The sequence below is a fragment of the Anomaloglossus baeobatrachus genome, chromosome 3 (assembly GCF_048569485.1).
Source record: "Anomaloglossus baeobatrachus isolate aAnoBae1 chromosome 3, aAnoBae1.hap1, whole genome shotgun sequence".
Lineage (NCBI taxonomy): Eukaryota > Metazoa > Chordata > Amphibia > Anura > Aromobatidae > Anomaloglossus > Anomaloglossus baeobatrachus.
Genome location: NC_134355.1, coordinates 460,063,793 through 460,084,186, shown reverse-complemented (window position 1 = coordinate 460,084,186; position 20,394 = coordinate 460,063,793). Strand labels below are relative to the sequence as shown.

Genomic DNA, 20,394 nt, shown 5'->3' with positions numbered 1-20,394 from the left:
GGTTAACCCCTATACAGGGATTTGGAAATACACAGGGCCCTGGAGATCACTAGCTGTGGAAGGCTGCAGTCTGAGAGAGTAGTCATCAGGCAGGGTCAAACCAGGACTTGCGGAACAGGGACAGAATTGGCAGGCAAGGACGTAATCAGAAACAAGCAGAGGTCAAAACCGGATCGGGCAGCGAGGTACAAAAACAGCAGGCAGGAGGGTAGTCAGGAAACAAGCGGTAATCAGCACACGAAATCACAGAACAGGACGAAACAGGAGCCAGAATTTTCAGAACCATGTCTGGCAGAGGTCAGCAGACAGGAGGGGCATTAAAAAGGGTGTGGTGTCTTCCCATAGGCTGTAGCTGAATGATGGTACTTCAGCTGGGAGACACCCGCCACCTACAGTCAGCCAGTGGCACTGCAGATCCCCAGGAAACCCAGACCAGTGGATGAGCGGAGCCTGCGCCCACCGGCGCCGCTGGCATCGACTCCTCTCCCACCACCAGCACTATCCATGGCAGGAACACGGCGTTGCCTGGCGATCGGACTAGAAGTCGATGGAGCGGACTCCGGTGGTGACGTAACAATATAGCCCTGAAAAGGACTGTTGTTTTTAGGTTACAGAAGTAGTATACCTGTATAAGAACTGTAAGGCAATAAACACTGCCTATATTCCTCTAATCCAACACTATCTCTCCTCTACCAGCTAGCCCTACACTGAAGTTGTATTATATATGGCTGAATGAGTCTAATTCTAGAAGCTTTCCAACTTTTTGGATTGTTTGATGAATCTGTGGTGCCCCTGCGCCTCCAGTCGCCACAGAGTACTGCACCTTATTTAAGGTGCGGTATTCGCCTCGAGGTAAGGAGGGAGTTAATCACTGGTGTTCCAAATTCACACTTTACATACAGTCAGGTGCCTTCCCACTGGGGGGATGGCCCAGGGTTAGATAGGGGGGTGGCCATCACGAAGCATGGGACTTTCCTGGTCACTAAAGCCAGCCACATGGGGGGCAGGTTGAATTTGGGGTAGAAGTAGGAGCAACTTCAACAATATTCAGTCAGTCTACCTGGGACTTCAGTTCTGGCGACAGGATACCACCGCTATCTTCTTCCTTTTTCTTCTTTCACGGGGCCTGTGGCTTGGAGCGGAATGCTCAGCTCGGGTTCCTCATTACTGGAGGGGCAACTCTTAGAGAGGCCATTTTCCAAACACCGTTGGCTTCTTCCAACTTATTCGAGGTTGATGGGGCCCATCACAGGTGGTGACCGGTACTTCCCGGGCGAGCGACATAGACCGTGAGTAAAACACCTGGAACCCGCAGAGACTGTGTCCACCTGTTATTCCCGGTGCTGCCGCCCCGCGCCTTGGCGCTCGCTATCACTACTCCCCTCATCATCCTCCCCGGGGCCCGCTTCACCTGTGGGGAGCAGAAACACCTCGGCTGCTACTACCATCTGTCCCGGAGGACAGCGACAGCAGCGGCGGCTAATTCCATGGCCGCATACCGTAGGTGGCATCATGACAACAACCTCCACCATCATCCTTATTTCCCCTCTCCCTCCTTGTACACCTCGGGGACACGAAGCAGGGCAGGAACAACCGTGACATCCCCCTTATCCTCACCAGGAGGGTGACGAGTATCTATCCCCCGACCCCCTGGGGTGCTACAAATCTAGATTAAAAATGGGATTCTTGCGATACTGCAGCAGCCCATCTGTCATTTCTAACCAATTAGTGCTAGATTAAAGCTAATTCTGCTGGTGTTCTTTTGCAGTCAGATGTTTATAAGCGACGCTGGTGCCATAATGTAAAACGTGGATCCAAAAGCCACATATTATCACATTGTATGTGCAGAATAACACCTAGAATACATACGGTGTTCACTGTAAAGTGTGGACTAAATATTATCGGCACATCCAAATTACACATGAAATGATTCGGACAAGACGACATCTTATCTCTTCCCCACAGATGTGTTGCTAGTAGAGAGTGAATATGCAGAAGTGTGGGATTGTCAGCAGATCCGGAGCGTGAACTGCACCAGGCTGGAAGCCCTATCACATGAAGATTGTCCTATTCTCTAGGAGCAGAATAGACCCTACACTGATTTCATATAAAGGTAAGTGTTAAAAGAACTAATAAAACTGTGGATGGATCACCAGGAATATTTTGCAGAAAACTGGGCTCATCATGTATATATTCTGTCTTTCTTACCTATTTCTCCTTTATTTATTGCCTTGGTCTCTTTATAGAATTGAAGTGAAAATAAAGCATGTTTATAGATGTAATGGGCATTATATAATAGATGACCAGACCAGGAAACATAAAGTAGGATCATTAGACACTTAAAGGAGTATCATCCAAGCTTAGAAAGCAAATTCTCATATTAAAGAGTTTTTCCAGATTTTTTTTCATATTTAGTAGGAACTTTAATAAGCTGTAGATCAGGGTGGTTCGGGTCCTGAGGTTCCCACCGATGACAGAATAGTACACAGCTCAGGTGACAAGAGTGCATAGCTCCTGGCTGACTGCACACAGCGCAGGGGTATGGCTTCAATAGAAGGGACAAGCCTCATAGACCATGCTTTCTGCTAAATCTGAACTCTGCTCTGCACCCCAATCAATCTGCAGGTAATTAAAATATCTGCAAAATAACAAAAAGACTGTAAGAAAGTTTAGTTACCCATTAAGTGCTTGTTGCACATGCACAAGATACCTCCTAAGTAACTCACAGGTGCGGGTCCTACGTTGACAACCATATGCTGATTCCACTGGCGGATACAGACAATAGAGAGCCCATGTGCAAGAACAATACATAGGCCACTTTCTTTTAAATAACTCATCAAAATGCACAATTTCCTCTGCTTTGGAGGTAGAAATGGGCCCCTTTACCTTTTGGCCCCTGTGCGGCTGCACAGGTTGCACCAATGATATGTCCACCTCTGGCTGATTCTCTATGCAGCTCAATATAAAGTTGGTCAAGCCTGGTTAGCATTTTTCATAATTCCACTGGTCTACAGTATTGAGGGTTGTGTGGAAGCAAGGCCAATGCTCCATAGAGCTGTATGGAAAGGGCTGTGGTTGGAAATCAGAGAATGGGGACCAGGACGTTGGTTTAAATGCCTAATGTAAGGCCATGTGCACATGTTTAGTATTTGGTCAGCATTTTTGTGCCAAAACCAGGAGTGGGTGAAAAATCCAGAAGTGGTGTTGATGTTTCTATTCTACCTTTCCTCTGATTGTTCCACTAACGGTTTTGGCCTACAAATACTTAGGTAAGAAACTCACCAGATACCCAGTCTATGCATGTGGCCTAAAGGGGACTTTACACGCTGCAACATCGCTAATGCGGAGTCTTTGGGGTCACGGAATTTGTGACGCACATCGGGCCGCATTAGCGATGTTGCTGCGTGTGACACCAATGAGCGATTTTGCATCGTTGCAAAAACGTGCAAAATCGCTCATCAGTGACATGGGGGTCCATTCTCGATTATCGTTACTGCAGCAGTAACGATGTAGTTCGTCGCTCCTGCGGCAGCACACATCGCTATGTGTGACGCCGCAGGAACGAGGAACCTCTCCTTACCTGCCTCCCGGCCGCTATGAGGAAGGAAGGAGGTGGGCGGGATGTTCCGGCCACTCATCTCCGCCCCTCAGCTTCTATTGGGCGGCCGCTCAGTGACGTCGCTGTGACGCCGCACGGACCGCCCCCTTAGAAAGGAGGCGGTTCGCCGGTCACAGGACGTCGCCGGGCAGGTAAGTATATGTGACGGGTCTGCGCGATGTTGTGTGGCACGGGCAGCGATTTGCCCGTGTCGCACAACAGATGGGGGCAGGTACCCACGCTAGCAATATCGGGACCGATATCGCAGCGTGTAAAGTAGCCTTTAGACTACTTTTGTTACGTTTCTTTTTTAAAATCAGAAAAATAGCAACTAAAAGAGGAATAAATATCCTCTAAAAATTTTGAGATTTTAGTTGGTGTTATGGCCATAAAACGGAAGCCTACAACCCTCGTCACAGGAACCTCATGCTTCATTTTTGGAGGAAATTTATTCCTCTTTTTGTTGTTATTTTTATATTTAGTATAAGGACCTACAAGCTTGATGTTCCCGTGACGAGGGTTGTAGGCTTCCGTTTTATGCCCATAATACCAACTAAAACCTCATATTTTTTGTACAGTATACAGCCAGGCCCCTTTCTTTTAGGCCTTGCATATTAGAGTTCCTGTCCCTGTATGGTACAAAGATGGGGTACGGCTTGGCAGCCCGCCTGATCTAATAGTATGGGCATCACCTAATAGGCTGCAGGCTTGTGACTGTGCATCTGCATGTGTGAACAGCGATCTATGCAAGCCATCAGTGTGCAGTTTTATCATCCAGCAATTGCCCCCTACATTCCTTGGAAGTGTGTGTGATTTGCTCCTCCTGCACCTGTGATGCCTCCACTTAGTGGGGGCTTAGCTGTATCCTGCTAGAGTATTAGTTTTTGGCCTGGGCGATGTACACACTGCAGCTCATCTTTACTGTAAGTAATTTTTTTTTAAATCAGGTTAATTTATATTTATCAACAAAATTGCACAACACAATAACATTTTTTTTCCCCACAAACACATTACAGAAAAAGGGATAAAAAACAGTCAGTAACAAAAACAACACACAAATTACATAATAAACAGTGCACCTGCAGTCCATGCCCCACGGTAATATGAGTCACAAAGTACATATTATTTTACAATATACAACCCATAACATAAAATACGCAACATCTTTAGCAACCATATGCGTTCCAGTAACACGCAATTCACCCTATTCCAGTAAATGTATCAACCGGTTACGAGGAGAAGGACCTGGTCCCCCACACTGTCTTGCAGCAGTGCCGAGGAGGAGAGGCATTTGGTATTCAACCCCCCCCCAGATCTTATAGAACTTCTTCAATGCCTTTCTTTTAAGGTATACTCCCCTCTCCAGACGAAGTATAGCGTTATCTCTTTACCTTTGTTATGTTTCTAATTAGTTACGCCACAATTTGCCCATGTATATGTAGAGATCCCGTTTTGCCTCTGAGTTGTTGGAAGTCTGTTTGCTTGTAACAACCCACCGCTCAAATCCAGCATTAGAGTAGTCAACTATTTACTGGGTGAGTCTGTAGAAAGAGACACGTTTTGATCAGTGTACTAAATAATAATAGAGAGAGGTAGTAGAATGGGGCTTTCAAACACCGCGCCAATGATCACTGATGATATCTTGCATTAATGTAAACTTTTATTTTTCCACAGGTCTACGCATTTCGGGAGGCTCAGCTCCCTTCCTCAGGACCGATAGGCATGATACATCAAATTTGATTTGATGTATCTTATGCCTATCGGTCCTGAGGAAGGGAGCTGAGCCTCTCGAAACGTGTAGACCTGTGGAAAAATAAAAGTTTACATTAATCCAAGATATCATCAGTGATCATTGGCGCGGTGTTTGAAAGCCCCGTTCTACTACCTCTCTCTGTTATCAACCGCCTGGGGTACTGCTGCCGTGATCCAGATTTATGCTGTTACAGGTGTTGTGACTGCCACAACCCTACTTGGTGAGTAGGACTGCCTGATATCGCACCTAGTCTACCGGGGTAAGACCCCATTGCGCTTTTTCTCCACAGGCCCCTATTTTTCTGTACTAAATAATAATGAAATTATGAATATTTTGTACCTGATTAAACTTGAGTCTGAATGTATCATCATTTTAGAGATTGCAGAAGGTCTTAATGTGTTCATACCACTATTTTGAGTTCTACAAATAAATGCATTTTTTGCTAAATTCTTGAAAGCACGTATGATTAACCCCTTGCCTTTGCAGCCAATTTTTATTTTTGGACTTTTATTTTTTCCTCCCCTTCATCCAAGAGCCATAACTTTTTAAATTATCTTTTAATTCTCTATCGACCTAGCCATATTTGAACTTATTTTTAGTGGGCCAAGTTGTCTTACTGAATGACACCATTCAATTTACCATGTACTGGAAAACTAGAAAAAGAATTCACATGTGGTAAAATTGTGAAAAAAAGTGCAAGTCCACTATTTTTCCGGTGGTTTTATTTTTACGCCATACATTGGGATCTTGATACCAATATGGGGTAGATGAGACATTTTGATAAACTTATATATTGTCAGTTTTTCTGATTTTTCTCTTTATAGGTATATTTTTGAGTAAAATGTAAATTGTTTTTTTATTCTATAAACTACTGACAACGTTTCCGAATTGCCAAGCAATAAATTTTGTATTTAAGTTCTGAAAATGAGAAATGGTCAAAATAACAATAAAATGCATTGCTTTCAGACCTCAAATAATGCAAAGAAAACAAGTTCATAATCATTAAAAAAAAACAACACTAATGGTATAACTCAGGAAGAGTTCAGAAATCAATATTTTGATACAAGTTTATCCTGGAAAAACAGTTGCTCCCTTCTGCTCAGGCAATGTTCCCCAACTGGACTGTTTTTTCCAGAAGGACAATGTGCCATGCCACATTGCTAGGTCAATCAATGTGTGGATGAAGAACCACCACATTGATAATACTGAGCTGGGTTTACTTAATTTTCTTTCACATCAGTCAGCATAAACCCCCACCCCATCCTCACTCCCTCCAAGGTGTTGTGTAGCATGAGAAGAACAGAAGAAAAACCATAAATAGCTCTAAAATTCTAACTAATATAATTCATAGTCAATGAATACACCTCCCGAATCGCAGATTTCCCCCAACACCTCCCTTTCCCCTTAACCCAAAAGTCATTCTTTTCCATAATAATGGTCTTTTTAGAACGAGTAATCCAAACGTCATAAATCAGACATCTATCTGATATCCAGTGTTAAAATAACATATAGATCAGATGATTCATAGCTGTGTATCTCACGTCCCTGCTGACCCACATATGCGTCCTAGCAAGCAAGTTTTTACATCAGTTTCCACTTTAGTGTCCCATGCTGCGTTTCCTATAACTCTTTGCCAATGGGGCCGTCATTTTGGACAATTCCACATCAGATGAATTAATGAACGCGCATTAATCAAATATCTTTGGCAAATGGACGATGAAAGAATTTGCACAGTATCACTAGTGGAAGGCAAATGCTGGAGTGTTACATTTCACGTTGAACTGGACACATGATGTAATAGTGGCTGCAAATTGGAAATTTTTTTCTCTTTCTTTTTTAATTTTGCCCCTTTGTGGAAGAGATATTAGCAATCAAACTATTGATATATAATCAGTTAATTTTTGTTAATCCAAGTGGGTACACACCTGAGTAAAAGCTATTTAATAACACCCACTTGGACTTATCTAAATTTAACTCTTTAGGTGGTGAATAATTTGATTGCTAATATCTCTGCAACAGAGAGGCAAAAAAAACCCCTGAAATGTTTTATTCCTCTCTAGAGCCACTATTACTTTGTGTGTGTAGCTGAACCTGAAAAATTTGGGGAAAGGTCCTCTTTAAGGCACATTTTACAAGTAAAAATATATATTTTTAAAAAATGTTAAGGGTTGAGTTTATCATTGACTTCCATTATACTCTGTAATCAACTGGAGTGTCTGACTGCTCGTTTTGAGTGCCAAGCACGCGACCATGATAGTGCTCGCTCATCACTACTATTAAAATAAAGATAACAACTAGTAGTGATGAACGAGCACTACCATGCTCAGGTGGTTGGTACTTCAAACAAGCAGTTGGATGGGCTCCACTTGTGTACCGAGTATATTTGAAGCCAATTGGGAACTGGAACATTTTACCAGAAATGCTCAAGTTGCTTATTGACTTCCATTACACTCAGCGCATGAGTCAAGCCTGTCCGACTGCTCATTATGAATACCAAGCACCTGAGCTTGGTAGTGCTCGCTCATCACCAATAAAGAGGTCAACCCCTTTAAAAACATATATTATAGGCTTCCCAACGTATTGTGGAAAATGTAAGACCCCTTATTGATTTTTTGATGAAAAATAAAAAAATGTATTACTCCTAGAATTGCAACATAAAAATACATGGTAAAAATTGTATATTCTTTAATGGTCAATGGCATAGCAATAGAGCAATTTCTCATTATAGTGGTTAACAAAACTAATTCACATACTGCTTGGCAAGAAATCCACAGCATGTCCTGTCTGTTTCAAATATGTCTTATGTGACATCTATCCCTAAAAAATGCAACAAAATGTTGATTTTTTTTTTTTTACAATTTTGGTTCAAATTTATAATTTAACAGCAAAATATATATATTTTTTGGCAACCTACCCTTTTGTTTATTCTGGAGAACTCCAAAAATCAAGGAACACTTTTTTATGAATACTATGGAAAACACTAATGAACCATTGGGAATAAAATTAGTACATCTGTAGCTCAAAATACTCATATAAGGACATATGCGGTAATTAAAAATTCAGTCAAATGAAGATGATTCTCTTCCCAAAAAAATCATGAATATGGCATTTTATTTTATTTGCAAAGTATACTATTTTTACTGAGCTTCCAGATATTTATGGATAGTTGGCAACTCTGTGTATAAATTAGGCCTAAGACTAATGCCCTATTTTTCTTTTTATAGATATAAAATGCATTTGATTTTACACCTTCTGGCATTGCTTGGAGCAATTCACGTGACATTTTCATCTACAATCTGTAAAAATGTGTATGACTGCCCAAAAGATTACCAGGAAGTCTTCATGAAGGAAACCATCACTGACATACCTAAATCCACAGGCCCAAGAACAACTGAAATCTTCTTAGTGCAAACTGGAATTTCGACGATTGGAAAAGATGCATTTCAATACATGACAAACTTGGAAAAAGTATTCTTCATGAATAATAAAATTAGCGTGATAGAAGTTGGTGCTTTTGATAACTTACAAAACCTTTCTGAACTTGAGATATCTGGAAATGCAGATTTGCATGAAATTAAGACTGGAGTCTTCAGCAATCTTAGCAATCTGAAGAAGCTGGTTCTTAAGAACAACAATATTAGTTCTTTGGGACAAGGAATTTTTGACAACCTGCACAACTTAGAAGAACTCTACATAAACCTCAATAAGTTATCTTCTTTTCCTGCCGGGATTTTTTATGCACTTGGAAAACTCAGAATTCTGCATCTTGCAAAAAACAAACTGACTTTGTTGCCTGAAGACATTTTCAGTAAATTACCTAACCTAAAAATTCTTCGTCTTTATGAGAATGAGCTCACTGAACTTCCCCAAGGATTGATTGTCAATAATCCAGAACTGACTGAATTCAGTATATATTACAACAAAATAAAATTATGGCCGCAAACGTTTTTGTCTAATTCAGCAAAACTTGAAAAATTGTTTTTGGAGGGAAATCTGTTAGAGGAGCTTCCAGATAAAATGCTATTTGGGCTAAATAAATTAAAGCAACTCAAAATGAATGCAAATAAACTGAAGAAGCTTCCAGGTGAGATATCTGATGGTATAAATATTCTAGAACTTGATCTGAGCCAGAATAATTTAATTGATATTCCAGTTACCGCATTCAATAACTTTAAGTCTTTGAAAAAGTTAGTATTTTCTTCTAACCAAATCAGCATGCTAAACAAGGAAATGTTCTTGGGTCTTGGTAAGTTAACAGAACTTAATATGGAACATAATCATCTTAGCAGCTTACAAGGTGATGTGTTCTCACACCTACCAGAGTTAAAGATTTTAAGACTCAATAACAATAAGTTCACCACCATGCCTAAACCAATTGAGTTTGTGGGTAAACTTACTTTTATATATTTAAGGAATAATTCTTGGACTTGTGAATGTAACCTTCAAGATTTTCACAATTGGATTAATGATAACAAAGCTAAGGTGAAAGACATTGAGAAGATATTGTGTGAATCACCAGATAACCTCAAAGGAAGAGAAATCATGTCTCTAAAGCCTGATGAACTTATTTGCTTAACAACTCCAAGGACAAGGCTACGACCCACCAGTAAAGCAGCCATTATCACAACTCCTCCAACAACCATTCACACAACAACCAGGTAGGTCACAACTCTAAAACATTAAGCTACAGTTTTGTCGTAATCACAAAAATGTATCCTGGGCCCAAAAAAAACGTATCTTGTGGCAAAAAAACGCATAAGAAAGCATGCATTTTTTGTGCGTTTTTTGACCATGCATTTTTTTTTTATCACCTATGGGCTACAACCAGGGTGTGTCCATCCTCCTTTATGACTGTATCCTTTCTGCCCAGACATGTAGGTTTTTAACCCAGATTGTGATATTTCAAGTTAGGCTCTCAATATATAAGAGGTCACCTTGTCATGGTGAGGCATGGCAGCCATGAGGTCATCAGTAACGTGGCGGTTCCAGATAGGCCGCTGGTGATGTAGCTGGTGACCTGGCACTCCGCTATTGGACCCTGGAGGTGCCATTGTGGGCCACCCTGGGGTTGGGGCGGACCCAGGTTATAAAAGGGGCTAGAGACAACATGGAGGTGCGCAGTCTTCACATTTGCTCAGACAGAGCACACCTCCATGTTAGAGCCTCATTGTGGCATAAGCCATAGATTGGAATTGGTAGGCAGGGTTAGGCGTCCGGTGCTTGTCACGTCAAAAGACACCCTTGGCTCAGCACGTTAGGGTCAGTCGCCAGGCTTCCACCTCCTACCATCCAGTTCTGCTAGTGCAGCACAGTGGCGTCAACTGGGCTGCGGCTGCAGCACCACCTGCTCTCAGTGTATATGTTCTAGTGTGCAAGTGATTTTAGGGCAGGCGCCGGTACCAGGTATTCGTATCTGGGTACAAGCTGTGTTTCGGCACGGTGAGGGTCAGGTTCCTTGTGGTCTGACGTGCCCCCTACGCATGTGACCAGTCTGCAGCATCAGTGGCAGACTTGTGTGTCTGTGTGTGTCTGCCCTGGGTACCCAGTGATGCCAACAGGGTTCACAGTCTCCTGATCCGAGTGACGTTTAACTCGGTCAGGCTCCTATTAATTTCAGAGCCACCTAGCTCTGTATTCTCCGCCTAACCTTCGGGTTTCCAGCAGCTCCTTTATCATCTGGAGCACGGTGGGCCCCGACTGGCAATTGGGATATTTACCACCTTATCATGATCTGCCAGTCCCCGCGTAACACTATGGTAGTGCTCACTCATCACTACTATTAAAATAAAGATAACAACTAGTAGTGATGAGTGAGCATTACCATGCTCGGGTGCTTGGTACTTGTAACAAGCAGTTTGACGGGCTCAATGTGTGTACTGAGTATAATGGAGGTCACTGGGGAACTGGAGCATTTTTCCAGAAATGCTCAAGTTGCTCATTAACTTCCATTATACTCAGTACACGAGACAAGTCCGTCTGATTACTTGTTATGAATACCAAGCACCTGAGCATGTTATTACTCGCTCATCATCAATAAAGAGGTCAACCCCTTTAATAACATATATTAAAGGCTTCTCAACTTGTGCAAAAAATCAAGACCCCTTATTGATTTTTTGATGAAAAAAAAGGTTATTACCCCTAGAATTGCAACATAAAAACGTGGTAAAAATCATCTATTCTGTAAGAGTCAATGGTAGAGCAATTGAGCAATTTTTCACTGTAGTGGTTAACAAAACCAATTCACATACTGCTTGGCAAGAAATCCACAACATGTTTTGTCTGTTCCAAAAATGTCTTGTGTGACATCCATCCCTAAACAAATGCAACAAAATGTTCATTTTAAATTACATTTTGGTTCAAATTTATTTTTATTTTTATTGCCAAAGTCTACTATTTTTACTGACCTTCCAGAAATTTATGTATAGGTTGTGACTCTGTGTATAAACTAGGCCTAAAGGCCACTTCACACGCAACGACATTGCTAACGAGATGTCGTTGGGGGTCACAGAATTCGTGACGCACATCCGGCCTCGTTAGCGACGTCGTTGCGTGTGACACGTACGAGCAACCGCAAATGATCAAAAATACTCACCTAATCGTTGATCATTGACATGTCATTCTAATCTGAAATATCGTTACTGCTTTTGGACGCAGGTTGTTTGTCGTTCCTGAGGCAGCACACATCGCTACGTGTGACACCCCAAGAACGACGAACAGCACTGTACCTGCGTCTTCCAGCAACGAGGTGGGTGTGTCTTTCCTTCGGCTGCTCTCCGCCCATCTGCTTCTATTGGCCGCCTGCCGTGTAAAATGTCGCTGTGACACCGCCTGAACCGCCCCCTTAGAAAAGAGGCAGTTCGCCGGCCACAGCGACGTCGCTAGGCAGGTAAGTATGTGTGACAGGGATTAACAATGTTGTGAACCATGGGCAGCGATTTGCCCGTGACGCACAAACGATGGGGCGGGTGCGATTGGCAGCGACATCGCTAGCGATGTCGCTGTGTGTAAAGTGGCCTTAAGACTAAGGCTATGTGCGCACTAGAAATGAGAAGTTTCTCAAGAAAATTTCTTGAGAAACTTCTGGGAGTGAAAGATTTCCGGACCTCCGGAAAAAATCCGCACCAAATCCGCATGCGGATTTGACGCGGATTTGCCGCGGATTAGCCGCGGAAATGCCGCGATTTTCCCGCGGGTGGTTCCCTGCGGATTTTTGCAGGCTGTACTGCAGAAATCCGCAGGGTACCTGCGGAAATAATGGACATGTTCATTTTCTCAAGAAAGTTTCTCGAGAAATTCTTCTCGCGGAAATTTCTTGAGAAAAATCCGCACAAGTGCGCACAGCTTTTTTTTTTCATAGAAATTGCTGGGAAATGTCTGCACAAAGATTGCAGACATTTCTCAAGAAATTTCCGCGGCAAATCCGCGGGTAAATCCGCGGGTAAAAAGCTCTAGTGCGCACATAGCCTAATGCCCTATTTTTTTCTTTTTACAGATATAAAATGCCCTTACTGCCATTGCTTGAAGCAATTGATGTGAGATTTTCTTCATGTACAATCTGTAAAAATGTGTATGACTGCCCCAAAGATTACCAAGAAGTCTTCATGAAGGAAACCATCACTTACATACCTAAATCTACAAGTCCGAAAACAAGTGAAATCTTCTTAGTACAAACTGGAATTTCGACAATTGTAAAAAATGCATTTAAATACATGACTAAGTTAGAAAAAATATTCTTCATGAATAATAAAATTAGCATGATAGAAGTTGGTGCTTTTGATAACTTACAAAACCTTTCTGAACTTGAGATATCTGGAAATGCAGATTTGCATGAAATTAAGACTGGAGTCTTCAGCAATCTTAGCAATCTGAAGAAGCTGGTTCTTAAGAACAACAATATTAGTTCTTTGAGACAAGGAATTTTTGACAACCTGCACAACTTAGAAGAACTCTACATAAACCTCAATAAGTTATCTTTTTTTCCTACCGGTATTTTTGATGTACTTGGAAAACTCAGAATTCTGCATCTTGCAAAAAATAAATTGACACTGTTGCCTGAAGACATTTTCAGTAAATTACCCAACCTAAAAATTCTTCGTCTTTATGAGAATGAGCTCACTGAACTTCCCCAAGGATTGATTGTCAATAATACAGAACTGACTGAATTCAGTATATATTACAACAAAATAAAATTATTTCCCCAAACTTTTTTGGCTAATTCAACCAAACTTGAAAAATTGTTTTTGGAGGGAAATCTGTTAGAGGAGCTTCCAGATAAAATGCTATTTGGGCTAAATAAATTAAAGCAACTCAAAATGAATGCAAATAAACTGAAGAAGCTTCCAGAAGAGATATCTGATGGTATAAATATTCTAGAACTTGATCTGAGCCAGAATAATTTAATTGATATTCCAGTTACCACATTCAATAACTTTAAGTCTTTGAAAAAGTTAGTATTTTCTTCTAACCAATTCAGCATGCTAAACAAGGAAATGTTCTTGGGTCTTGGTAAGTTAACAGAACTTAATATGGAACATAATCATCTTAGCAGCTTACAAGATGATGTGTTCTCACACCTACCAGAGTTAAAGATTTTAAGACTCAATAACAATAAGTTCACCACCATGCCTAAACCAATTGAGTTTGTGGATAAACTTACTTTTATATATTTAAGGAATAATTCTTGGACTTGTGACTGTAACCTTCAAGAATTTCACAGTTGGATTAATGACAACAAAGCTAAGGTGAAAGAAATTGAGAAGATACTGTGTGAATCACCAGATAACCTCAATGGAAGAGAAATCATGTCTCTAAAGCTTGATGAACTCATTTGTTTGTCCAAAGACAATGCTAGGAACCACCACTGAATCAGCCATTACAACAACTCCTCCAGCAACCATCCACACAGAACTTCTTAGGTCCCAACTCTAAAGCCTTAAAAAACTGTAAAAAACTATATGGGTATATCCGCACGCTTGTGTTGTGTCGTAACCACAAAAATGCATCCTATGGCCCAAAAAAATGCATCTTGTGGCAAAATAATGCATAAAAAAAGCATGCGGTGTGTGCTTTTTGCCCATGCGTTTTTGATGCATTTTTTTTAATCACCAATGGGCTACAACCAGGGTGTGTCCATCCTCCTTTCTATCTAAATCCTTTTTACCCAGACATGTAGGTTTAAACAAAAAATGTTGCATTTCAAGTTAGGGTCCCGATATATAAGAAATCATCTTGTCGTGGTTATCAGGGTCAAATGCCTTAGCCAATACATCAGCTAAGTATCTCTTTTTTCAAATATTCCTATAGCAATAATGCAACACCAGAGTTCCCTTATTCATTGTTAGCATTCTTGAGTGCAGCTGTATGTATTGTACGTTTCTGCCCAGACATGTAGGTTTTTAACCCAGATTGTGGCAATTCAAGTTAGGATCCCGAGATATACATATATATGAGATTACGTATTTTGGTCATAATATGGACCAATACCTCACTTTATTAAATATAATTTTATATAATATTTTATTGCACAATTTTCTGCAGGATGCAACCGGGCCCTTTGGGGTGTCTGTCCTGTGGGATACACTTAAATAATGCTACCCAGCCCTCATGATAATAGTATGAATGTCATCAATAGGCTGTAAGCCAGACACTGTGCATCACGCCTACCTGTGTGACTGGCGCCCTATGAAAATCTCATTTGTGTGCATGTTTAATACCTGCAACCACCCCCTCCATGGTATGGTAGGCTGAGAGTAGTTGTCTCATTGGTGTTCTGCATCTTTGTTACCGCCACCTTCATCATAGGGGGCCAGCTGCATCCTGTAAGTGCTTTTGCTATTTGACTCTTGTTGGCTAATGGCTTTTTCTGTGAGTTTTTTTTTTAATCTTTTTCTGAGCTTATGTCCATTGTGGCGAATTCTTCTACACATAAACAGCTTAAAAACACTAATATATATTTGATTTGTAGTATCTGTGATATTAAAGATAACACTCAAATACCCTAGTTTTCCTGTTCAATCACACTGTTTTTTGTCCAATATGTAAAGAAATTCAAGACTAAAGTCCAGATTCATTAAGATTAAAATAAGATTTTAGTCGAGTCAGGGTAAGATTTTTAGTGTAAGGTACACCATGTCATGTAATGAATTAGATAGGTGGGCATTGTCACTTACTAGTCCCAATCTAATTCCATCCATTTTCGTACAGGCCTAACACTGGTGTGAAAACGCCAAAAGTCTCAATATTTTTGCGCAACTTTGCATTGCGCAAAAATTAAGCAACTTTTAAAACTGTTTTATGATAGAAATCTGGTATAAAACACTTTTATGTATTAGACTCAAGATTTCATTGTAAAAGAAACAGATCAAAAATTAGACACAGGAGATATTTCACAAAAATATAAGATAAAACATGGTTTATGATGTATAATGGGTTGTATAAAGTGTGAATAAAAATATATATAGCGTGACATTTCACACTTTGTATAATGTTGTGAAGAATAGTCTTATTGATGGAGCACGTACGGATCCGTTATCCATTATATTGTTCACCATATGTTTCGCTGTGCTCATAATACCCATCATACAACACACTCAAAATATGGTAGGTGATTAAAATCGGCTTCACAATTATGCAATTCATGATCTGTATTCAGACCGCAATTTCCAGACAGATCGCAGGTATCGTACGATCAAACTTACATCCCTATAGGCATATATGAGTATGGTAATTATGGTCATTAGCCCTGCAGTCACTACAGAAATTCTAATCTGCACAGAGCCCCCGATTTATCAAAGCAATTAGGCTGGAATTCTGTGTTAAAGGGAAGCTATGAAGTCCTCTATTCCCTCCAACCAGCAACATTCATACCTGTATGCCCAAATTCCCTCTATAATCAGCCTTGTATAATGCTATTCACTAACATGAATGTTTAAAAAATGAATTACAAACGTCGCTTTCCTTATGCTAATTAGGCCTGTGAATAGTTGCATGGACGTTGTTTCCCCAGACGAGTCGTCCCTCTTTTTATGATATTACACCTCTGTGGGCGTGATAACATGATTTCCCTGAGCCGACGTCACAACCAGCTCCTGGAAATCTTGCACATGCGCCTGGCTTATTTCAGCCACGTCCATGCACCTCAGAAGTAGGATGGACGCTTCTCGGCTACATTAGGCATACTGCATATGACCGGACATTCAGAAGATGGCTCATGTTAACATTTTCTGAATGTTCGATCATGTACAGTGTGCCTAATGAAGCTGGGAAGTATCTGCCCTGCTTCTGAGGCGCACTGATGCTGCCGAAATGAGTTCTGCACATGTGCAAGATTTCCAGGAGATGGAGGTGTTACCGGCTCGTGGGAAATGTTATATTTCCCACAAGGGTGTCATATTGTGATGCCCCGGTGTTAGTCGGGCTGCTCGGATCCGGGATTGTCTTGGCTCGAGGGGTCCGGACCCGGCTTGGCGGACACTCTGATCTGTAAAAGGGGTTATTTACAGGGGAAAGGTTTGTGACGCCACCTGCGGGTTGCGGTAATGGGAGTACCGAAGTGGCTGGAGGGAGGAATGGGGCAGATGGTGTGAAGCAGCAAGGTGTCAGTCCCTTCACAGGTAGGGAAGGCCCCGGACTCAGGGGGTTGGTAGATTTGGGAAGAAAGGGTGCAGAGACCAGGGTACTCACTGCGGGTAGTCGTGATGTTGGATGAGGTGGAGAAAGGAGACACACACATTGTAGGTAAACCAAAGTCTCTGAGTACAGCTGCCGCTGCTGGGAGCGCATCCAAGTACCCGGTCCCACCGGTGTCACTTAGTGATTCGGAGCCTGCCTCCGTGCACAATTTGTTGTCTGTTGATGGTCCCCGTGGCTTGAAGCTGTTGGGGGCCCTGCTTGCTATGTGTAGTGTAGCCGTTCTCTTAAGGGCTGGCACTTGGAACTTCAGTGGGTTGCTGTGTCTGGAAAAACCATGTCCACCTCGTTGTGCTGATGCCCTCAATCTCTGAGCGTTTAGAGAAGTCCTTGAAGATCCTCTCCCTTTCAGGTGAATTGTTAGGACGTTGAATCGGCTCCTGATCTAGGGTCCTGTACCTCGTCGTGCTCGGTAGCGGTCAGTTCTGTTGGGCCCTTCTGGTGCCGATAGTCCCTCCAAGACTACATCCGTCACACCCCTGTCCAACGTCTCTGCAACCGGCCCCCGACTCCTCTGGACCCGAATCACTGCTTGCGGCCCAATCAGTTTCCTTGGCTCCCCAGGAGCTAACTCTCCCAGCTCCTCACTCTCTGGAGCTCACTTCTTCACTCTCCCCTTTCAGTCTGCTCAGTTCCCAAGTGGCTGGCCCATTTTCCAGCTAGTCCAACCTCCCTGGTGTGTCTGGCAGTGACTGATGTGAGGTGATTGGGTTTTGTAGTGCAGATGGGAGTGACACTGGTTTCCTAGGTACCTGGAACCATGGGGGTAGGCCCTGCACCCTGGGTAAGGATGCAGTTTCCTGTAGCACCCTGATGTATTCAGGGGCGCTACAATATCATGGAAAGTGGGCTGAATAGTTTGGGGAACAAACGCCCCTGTGACTTAGTCAAGGCCCTAATCAACATAGGGAAAGTGAGGTTTCTAAGTAGTTTTTTAAACATTCATATTAGTGAATAACATTATACAGGGCTTGTTAGGGAGGATATTTGGGCATACAGGTATCAATGCTGCTGGGTTGGAGGGCAAAGTGGACGTGACAGCTTCCCTGAAAACTTTGAAAAGTCAAGACATTTTTTGTGCATTGCAGACTTGGGCAAAGCTTTTGCAACTTTTTATGCCAGTTTTTCCCAGCTCAGAAAAAATAGGATTCATGGTGCATCTAGTTCATGGTGAGCTGTGGAGTTCTTTACTTCAGAAATCTTACTCCTGTTCTTGACTGGAGTAAGATATGTTCCGAGGTGCTCAGTGGCGCCCTACACTTGTCAGATGCTTCTGTTTTATTAAGCAGTGTGTGCCTCTTAATAAATAAAAATATCTGACTTCAACACAGCCCCTTATCAAGACCAGCGTTAGCCTCACGGGGCTTAAAGGGTGTTGTCAAAAAAAAAAAAAAATGTTTTCAATATCTGAAAAAAAATAAAGTATTAATGTTTTAATGTTATTTTTAAATAATATTATTTGTTTTTAATTGAGAAAAATATAAAAAAAATTAAAAGTTTGCTATTTTCCACTTTTAAACACTAGAGGGAGCAGCTGCTTAAATTCTGCTGTAGAGTTACTGTAGAACTAGCTCACATTACAACTGCAATAAAAGTGGGTGGAATCTGCTCTCCTGTGTGTGATGTCACACCTCCCCCTTCCAGCCTGGGTGTTTCCAACAAGGATAAGGGAAGATGAAGTTTAGGATTACAGTGCAGAGCCATTTTGTTGGTGGCCGCAAAGGGATCCTTATATGTCTAAAGTGTCATTAAGACCAGCTGCATAGTGCTCCACTGTATCCTGCTCCGCTCTGTATCCCAATGCCCCGCTGGCTGTTTCCCTATGCCCCGCTGGCTGTTTTCCTATGCCTTTGCTGACTTTTCCCAATGCCTTGCTGACTGTATCCCTATGCCCCGCTGACTGTTTCCCTATGCCCCGCATACTGTATCCCTGTGCCCCGTTGAATGGTTCCCTATGTCCTGCTGGCTGTTTCCCTATGCCCCGCTAGCTCTTTCCCTATGCCTTGCTGACTGTTTCCCTATGCCCCGCTGACTCTTTCCCTATGCCTTACTGACTGTTTCCCTATGACCCTCTGACTGTTTCCCTATGCCCCACTGACTGTATCCCAATGCCCCACTGACTGTTTCCCAATGCCTCACTGTATCCCGTACCCCCATATACTGTGCTGCTGTTCTGGATCGGAGGTCCGAGGTGACATGTGGTGAGGAGGTGGCATGTGGCGACATCTGTAGTGCTTGAGCCTGAGCAGCACTGCACTACAGATGTCATGCCGCGATCACTGCTTCCAGTCGCATGCACTCACCTCAGACCTGCGCCCCGGCAGCCTGTCCTGTCAGCGATCACAGTACATAGCAGCGAGGAGCGGATGCCCGAGGTGAGCACACGCGGGGAGGGTGGGTGAGTGGTGGGGGAGTAAGCGGAGGGGGTGTGGGCGGCGGAGTGGGTGGGAGGTGCGCGGCAGAGTGAGGGGTGCACGGCAGGATCAATTAGGGTGCAATCACCGTTGCCTGGTGCCGGTACTCACCCCATCCATCCCGGCGGGTGACAGGGGGAAAGTAGCGCTGATCTCCTCCCTTTGCTGTGATCTGGAGAGCCCGGGGGTTGTCTCCAGGTCACAGTAGAAAGCTCTCCTGTGTTATGTATGGGGGTTGGAGTCGGACTATCAGAGTCAATGCCCTGGGCGCTGACATAAAGGAGGTGAGTAACTGTCGTTACTCACAGCAAATCCAAGATGGCAGCTCCCAGTGCTTCAGTAAAACTAGAATTAAACAAAAACTAAATAAACAGTGAATTTAATTTTGTATTAAAAATACTTGATTTCCAAATCACTATTATTAATACAAAAATAAAAAAAACCGCGACACCTTCCCTTTAATAAATCAAAGACACAGACTGAAATATGAATGTGTTAAAGGGGTTATCTGGCTTATTTGGACTTTTTTTTATTATTACCCTATTGGGCTACATTGGGGCAGGTAAGTAGATAGTGACCACTTACCTGCCCTGCTGTCAGCCCCTCTCCCTGGCACAGAGTGGTCATGTGACTGCTCCTGCCGCGATTTTGCTGCTTCCGGTCATTTCATGTCAACATGGGCAGGACCATGTTGACATGCAAATCTGGGAACAACTTGTTGCCGCCCTGCTGGGTGGCTACAGTGCGTTGAGTCACCGCCCCCTTCCCTGCACCCCCCCACACATTCCCCCGCACCCCGTACTCTCCCCGCCCATGGTGTCACCACCAGCACCGGGCCCCTTGCTTACAGTGCTTAGGATAGCAAGAGTGCCCGTGCAGTCTGTGTCCCGCTCCCTGCCAGCCCCGCGGCTGCTCGCACTGCAGTGTATCAGCAGCTTCTC

At 42.8% G+C, this 20,394-nt stretch overlaps 1 protein-coding gene across 1 annotated transcript; it reads left to right on the top strand.

Moving 5' to 3' along the window:
* Positions 1-1,985: 1,985 nt before the first annotated feature.
* LOC142295420 (uncharacterized) lies at positions 1,986-16,232 on the top strand. The gene is made up of 3 exons (XM_075338523.1): positions 1,986-2,113; positions 8,576-10,009; positions 12,844-16,232. Exons 2-3 carry the CDS (start codon positions 8,583-8,585, stop codon positions 14,213-14,215), a joined length of 2,799 nt encoding a protein of 932 aa, XP_075194638.1. The 5' UTR covers positions 1,986-2,113; positions 8,576-8,582; the 3' UTR covers positions 14,216-16,232.
* Positions 16,233-20,394: the final 4,162 nt, after the last annotated feature.